This window comes from Apium graveolens, chromosome 6, assembly GCF_009905375.1.
Source record: "Apium graveolens cultivar Ventura chromosome 6, ASM990537v1, whole genome shotgun sequence".
Classification (NCBI taxonomy): domain Eukaryota; kingdom Viridiplantae; phylum Streptophyta; class Magnoliopsida; order Apiales; family Apiaceae; genus Apium; species Apium graveolens.
Window position 1 is genome coordinate 8,648,832 of NC_133652.1, and position 7,320 is coordinate 8,656,151.

General features: G+C 34.5%; 1 protein-coding gene across 1 annotated transcript; it reads left to right on the top strand.

Annotated features, from left to right (window-relative positions):
* Positions 1 to 3,259: 3,259 nt before the first annotated feature.
* Positions 3,260 to 4,657, top strand: LOC141664528 (uncharacterized). Its single transcript, XM_074470485.1, has 5 exons — positions 3,260 to 3,313; positions 3,461 to 3,559; positions 4,134 to 4,220; positions 4,304 to 4,458; positions 4,585 to 4,657. Exons 1-5 carry the CDS (start codon positions 3,260 to 3,262, stop codon positions 4,655 to 4,657), a joined length of 468 nt encoding a protein of 155 aa, XP_074326586.1.
* The last annotated feature ends 2,663 nt before the right edge of the window (positions 4,658 to 7,320 follow it).

Below are 7,320 nucleotides of genomic sequence, written 5' to 3' on the forward strand. Positions count from 1 at the left end.
TCTCATATGACAGGCTCAATTATTGTTTATCCTACAGAAATAAGAGGTGGCTGGGAAGAGTTAATATGTGATCATATGATTAGGGGAAATCCATATAGGTCTAATCATACTTATTTCACCAGAATAGTGAGTGTATAAGCATCTGTGACTGGGCTCATAGTTTGACTCACAGATTGCTCTATGGTTATGATAGTGTGTTGTCCTCCACTTGTAGTGGAAACCTCTAATTGAATTAGAGGGGATTTGACTGGGTTACTGTCATGTGCACCAGCCTCAAACCCTTGTGTGTCTTGCAATACACTAGCACTTGAATGTGCTAAGCTTGCCTCCCCTATGATAGGATCATGGGCAATTGTACTCCTAGCTTCAACTACAGAGGCAATTTCTGCTAGGGTTATAAGGGGAGTTGTTCTTTCATGAGGAACCTCTAATTAAATTGGACATAATTTAGATAGCTCCCCCTCAGGAGTACTATCCTAAAACCTTTCAGTCTGTGAGGACTGTTTTGCATAGTAAGGTGCATTAGAGATATCCATGGGATCTTCTGTAAAGACTGATGAACCCCCCATATTTGTGATGGTGTCATCAAGTTCTACCCCAGCATGTAGCCTCTCACCATCTAATTGAGGTGTCTGGGTGGTGAGCAAAGCTTCTTGAGCTAAGTCACTTGATTTTTGGTGCACTTGAGAAATAGAGTCAAGTGGAATTGGGATAGAATAAATATTGGATATAAGAAATTGTTGCTCAGTTGTGATTGTTAGAAGCTCCCCCTGAATAGATAAGGGAGCTTCAAGAGATGTGCTCTCACAGTGAGTGCCTTCCTTGTTTCTCCTACCATACACTATAATTGCTTCTGGTGCAGGCTGTGCAGACTCACTCCTGATTATTTTTACAATTGGATCTTGTTGGGAGGATGTAGAGAAAGATAGAGTGGTCAGCTCAGTTTGTTTACTTCTTTTGGATCTTTTGACCAGAGGTGGTACTTTTTCAGCTTTCTCCTCACCACTCTCATTTAACGCAGCTAGGTTTATCCCCTTTCTCTCTTTTTATCCCTTTTCTCTTCTTTTTACTGACCTCACCTTTTTGAAAAGATGAGATAGTTGGTTTCCTGGCTCCTAAAGGTTGTGAAAGAATGGTTGCAGCTTGGGAAGATCCATGTTGGTGATCCTGTGTTTGTACTTCCACAGGAATAATAGATGTACTAGATTGTGCATTTAATCTCATGCCACACATAGGATAAGGATAGGTCCTAAATCTTTACAACATAAATAGAGTATTTTTCAGAATTTTATTGACCTTATTCTTTGTAGTAAGTGAGCCAAATATTATCTTGGACACTTACTTACAATTGCCTATCTTAGTACTATCTATACCATCACTACACCATAGATGGCCTATCACAACGCCCCTCTTCAAGAATGTTACCTAATATGTTACCCTAGATATCATACTCATGAGCTAATCTAACATTGTATTTTTTGTGTTACCTTAGCCAAAAATGTGATGTTGCACTAGGTAAAAAGTGTTGCAGCTTGTAACATTCTTGTCAAAATGTTACCTTAGAGTATTAATACATATATATAATATTTTTTAAAATTAAATCTTAATTTTATAAGAATACTTAAGGTGATATACAAATTTAATAAATGAGTTACATGGATATAATAAATAGTTAATGAAATTTTAAATAGGAACTTTTAAAAGTAGTAAATTTAAAAAACTAAAAAATTGAACTTAAAAGTAATAAAAATTAAAAATAATTTAAATTTCTCGTGTTTTAAGATGAGCATTAATATAAAAGTTCTAAAAATAATATATATATATATATATATGTATATATATATACGAATTCTTAAAAATAAATAAATAGAAATAAGTAATAATTTTTTTATAAAATAATAACTGAATTTTTATTTATTAAAAAAATAAAACATAAATATTTTATAAAACTTTTTGGGCAATAAAATTTTTGTAGAACGGGGCAAAATTCTAACTAAAAGACCGCCCAAATTTTGGGTAAAAGGCCGCCCAAATTTTCAATAACCCTAAACTCACACAATCCTCTCTCAAATCTCAAACTCCAACCATCTCTCTGGTTCTTGTATCCGACGGCCGCCCAAATTCCGAGTACACTCATCTCTCTCTCATATCTCAACTGTTAGCTTCCATAATCTCTTCAATTCAATTAGCCAATCATCGGTGTTTGAATCTCCAAGAACAAATTGCTTCTAAGTATTTCATTATTTTGTCGATTAAATCTCGAATTGATCTCCTTGATTCTGAATATACAGATATTTCGCAACAATTCAGGTTGTTTTTGGTTTTTTTGTATTTGTCGATTTAGCTGTTTCTCGTAATAACATTGTTATAGTTGTTGGCTGAGATGCACTTATTGAATTCATTTGGTTATAACTCATTTTGTCGAAAACTACGGTTTTGAAGAGTGAAGAGCTGGAGGAGTTGGATAAAGAGAAGGAGAGGTTTTTTGCATTTGAAATGAAGTAAATGGAGATTTATAAAGCGGAAGTGGCGAAATTTGCTGAGGAAAGTGGAAAGGAGATACATGAGCTTAAGAATCATACGGAACAAGTATATTTTAATTTTAATTTAGCTATGTTGTATTTTTATTGAAATGGGATGCTTGCTTAATTGTGATTGCTTGTTCTGTTACGGGTTTTGTTGATTTAAAGTTTTTGTAAGTTTTGATCGAGTGATTTGTTATGTATGATGTTATAATATTGTCCTGACCCTATCCAAAAGCTAGTAAAATGGATGTTATGTAGACATAGTACTATGGAGTAAACCATACCATGTTGTGTGTTGATGTTTTTGTTATTTGACGTAGGTTCGGTTAAGTGTAGGAAAACAGAGTAGGCTTATTGCCTAAGATGTGAGCAAGATCAAAATTTTAAAGCACACAACTTGGGAATTATACTCACTACTACTCCACTGCAAGGGGCATATATATTAAAAACCATCCAAGATTCTGGTATATGCCTTACAAAACTGGTTAAGTTAAATTTGTTCAGGGTGCATGTGTATGTTAGGCATATACTTAAGTTGATGCAACAACTGTGTAGTATTAGGAAGAAAAAATGACTTCTTTTTAATCACTTCAGGAGCTGGACTTAACAGTGACTTTTTTAATTTGCAGCAAACCAGTGAATGTTAGTAATTGTTATGTGATGATCTTATTTACTCAGTACAGTCGTACGGACTATTAAATAAGTCATTTCTGCATGTTACAGTTATCTCCTACATGCTTCTTATGCATCAAATATTGATTACCATAAGAATTCAAGCACTAGCTCAGGTAACACATCATTACCCTTTTCAGCCCCATCATCAATTTGATAAACCTGATTGTTTTTTTAGATTGTTCTACAATTATCAGCATATGTTCAATATATGATCTGCTGAATCATCATTAACTCCAAGCTGATTACCATAACATCATCAGGGAACTGAAGTGCAGTTTGGTTTAGCTGTTGAAAGTAAAAAAACCACTTTACCTGTTAAGAGGAGGCTAGCTTGTGAACAACTAAGCTACTTAGGACAGGTATGCACCTGCCTGCAACATTGGTAACCATTAAATCATTAGAAAAGTTCTTCTAGTTAAATCATTATATTATTGAGTTCTTCTAGTTATATCATTAGAAAAGTTCAGTGATCCTAATAGGTGTTTTATCTGCCATGGTAGGAACATCACTGGTCAATACGTTAGGGATTCCTGCAGAAATTATGGTCAACTAAGAACTAAAATTGTGTCCAGGTCAAACTAGGCTAGTTTTCCTCTGGTAACTGAAAAGGAGGGTCAAAGCATTAGCTATCAATGATAAAATAACGTATACCATCCTCACTTGCACAAGAAAAATGCTCCGTCATTTGGAAGTGTCACTCTTTACGTGTGTTTACATATTTTAAAGCATCAAGTTTCATATAGCCTATTAACTAGTGAACTCTTGTCAAGTGAACAAGAACTATGAAGTTATATTGTAGCTCTAGGAGTTGAGCAGTATGACGGATAACAGATAGGAACTCTTCTAAGTTAACCTTTATGTTTTGTTTTAATATGGAAATTACAATGTTAAAACTTTTTAAACTTAAATTACCTTATATACTTTATGTGCTAGGCTCATTTTTATTTGACGAAATGTATTAACTACGGCAATGGAAAGAAGCATTTGTTGTTCATCAAGTGTAAATACCTTGAAGCAAAGGTGCACGTGCTGCAGACATCCCTTCTAATCTACGACTTCTCTTTCACAAGTAACTACTAATAGATATGCTTAAACTTTTTCAGGCTGCAGCTTACTATTACAATGGGCTGATCGGGGACAAGGGCACCAATCCATCCTGCCACACTAGTGTTGTTTGTTACTTTCTTGCTGCAGAAGAACTTCTAACTGAAAGCAAGAAGGCGTGCTTAAACTTCTGCCTAACTGTACCTATAACCAGGTTGGATTAGATTACACAATAATTTACTCTTCCTCAATTTTTTTTCACTTCATGCATTCATAAATAACATTAAACTTTTGTTTCTTGTTCTGATATTTAATGAATTGGTACCTATTTTTTGCACAGAACTCCTTCACTTTGGGGTGCAATGAAGCATCTAAACAAGAAAATTACAGAAACTGCATTTAAGAAGTCTTAGATGTATAGTTACCTTTTAGATCAGGAAAAGTAAGAACAAAGAAGTTTTTCCTTTCAAATCATTTTATGACTTCAATTTTTTTTTGTTTTTGAGAATAACAACAAGTCCATGGAATAAGAAATAAGTTATCCTTTTTAGTTTGTGCTGTTAATTACACTAGTGGTCATAAAATGTTGATTATTTAATTGTTTAGTATTAAACTTGCTAATTTCATTTTGTCAATCAATAATTTAATAGTCGTACACTTCTTTTTCTAAACACGTACCATATGCATAAACATTAGCTGAAAGGTTCTGCAAAGAAAGATCTCAACAATCAGCGCAACATATTCCGTGATATATTGGGCTATCTAGAGGTTTTTTATTTACCACTTCTTTATCTCTTTATTCTTTTAAGTGAGTAAAGGCTGATTTATTGATATGTGGTTTGATTAACCAGGATGGTTATAGTCCAGAGACATCAATAAAGATTGGTGGAGAGTCCTTAAACACAACGACCTGGTCTCAACTGATACAGGTTCATCTTTTGCTTATTGATGGAGGTTTCTTGATCTGTTAATCTCTATATTTTCTCAGACCTCATTTCTGCTTGCCTTGAATAGCTCAATATTCTGAAGCATTTTCTTGCAGGTGATTTTCTTGCATTTTCTTGCAGGTGATTTTGTTGGCTGTTCTATTGAGTTATAAATGATTAAAGGTTCTTATTACAAAGTACTTTCATGGAAACAGGACAACGAAGTTCTTCATGATATTTTTGGCTTCTCACCTAAAAGAAAACTCTTCTCTGCAAGGGAAAGGTCCGGATGGTGGAGTCGAGAACAAAGTGAAGCAAATTCAAGCATTAGCTTCTAGTAGTTTTTTTAAAATTTATAATTTTTGGCTGTTGTTAAGTAAAGAATGTGAACTAGTTTAATGTTTGGGTTGGATGCATTTTTTGCAGTCATGAATTTGTATAATTGAGATTCTTCAGTTTACAGAATAAGCATTTCAATTTTTTTGTGCTAAAGTGTTACAATAGCCTCCTAAACTATTACCATAGTATAATTAAAACATTTCATTAGGCTAGTTATAGTGTTACAACAACTTTTTAAAGTGTTACATTAGCATCTATGGGCTCACTTGCCACGTCATCAAGACAACTCAGCATTGTGGGTCCCACACTTGCCATGTCAGCTAGTGGGCCCCCCGTGGGGCCCACTTTTTATAAACATTTTAAAACTCTAAGGTAACATAAAAAATAAGTTACAACTGATCTCTCTTTCTGTTACATTAGCAAGCTAAGGCAACATATAAACAAGTTAAAACACAATGTTGCCTTAGGCACCAAAGATGTTACCTTAGACCCCTAAGGCAACATGGAAAAACCTATATTTAAGAAAATGTTACCTTAGCTTAAAAGTGGGGCAAGAGCAACATATTTACCCCCTAATGCAACATTTTTTTGGTGTTACAGTAGGCATTTTATGGTGTAGTGCATTCAATAGATGTATGTCAGGTACTTTATTATTTAAAGTGCACATATTAAATCTAGGAAATAATATTTCCTTACCTCTAGCTGTTAGGGGCATAACCAACCTGGTTGCAAGTTCTTCCAGGATCAGTAGACCAACATTCAGGTGTCTGTTGTGGGCAATTGAATACACCGAATTTTGCACAATACTTGAGATATTGTCATATCCAGTTCTTCTGCAAGTAAAGGCCCTTACTACAGAGTCAAAGATGAATGACCACTCATTCCTTAGATTGGTTCTGTTTAAGCTTGGCAGGTTGATTCTCCCACCATAATTGATGAAGTCCATAAACTCAGTCAGCTCATCAGGAGTTGGTACCTCCACCAGATTCTCAGTTGGCAGCCTCAAAGCTCTATTCACGTCTTGATCATTGAATTCTATTTGTTGGCCTCCAATTGTGCATGTCACCACCAGAGAGAGAGAGTTGTTGTTAACATCAGTCCTCACTACAGCTGTAGTCCAGAAATCATGCAGCACATCTAGACACAATATTGGATTTGCAGTCAAGGCACCTGCAAGATAGGATTTAGACAGCAGTTTTACAAACCCCTTGAAACTATCAGGAGCTTGGTTTTGCAATAGTGAAAGCAAGATAATTAGGTCCTTTTTCCGGGATAGATGCCCTAGCAACATTTTGAGCCATAATTGATTAATGAGAATGAATGGGTAGGGAAGATCTCTGAGAAAGAATGAAAAACGAGAGAGAAAACGGTTATGGATTGAAAGCTAGGTCACTTTAGATCTCGAAAGCTCTAAGTAAGTATGTATCGAGAAGTCTGGGTATTTATAGTAAAAGAAGATGACTTGTCGAGAACTCAAAAGTAGACATTTGGAGTTTGTCTATCGAGAAGTCATTTAGAGAAGTGAAGTACATATAGAAAAGTCATCTTAAATCACTCTTATAGAGAACTCAAACTTGACTTATCGAAATGTCAAATAAATACCCGGTTTGTCACCAAAAGTGGACTGAATTAATTCTAACTTTTACTTAAATAAATTCAAATTAAAATTGAATGCATTTTCCAAAAGTATTTTACTAAAATAATTTATCAATTTAAATTATCTCAGTTCTGAGTTATTGATAAGTTAAAGGATTGTACTTGTAGAGAACTCTTTGTATGAACATTATTAGAGAACTTTACAAGGACTTATC

Bases quoted from the DNA above. Each gene is read 5' to 3' on its own strand.
- LOC141664528 (XM_074470485.1), top strand. From the start codon at position 3,260: ATGCTTCTTATGCATCAAATATTGATTACCATAAGAATTCAAGCACTA. The intron at 3,560-4,133 runs GTATGCACCTGC...TTTATGTGCTAG, and splicing joins AACTAAGCTACTTAGGACAG to GCTCATTTTTATTTGACGAA. The intron at 4,221-4,303 runs GTGCACGTGCTG...AAACTTTTTCAG, and splicing joins GTAAATACCTTGAAGCAAAG to GCTGCAGCTTACTATTACAA.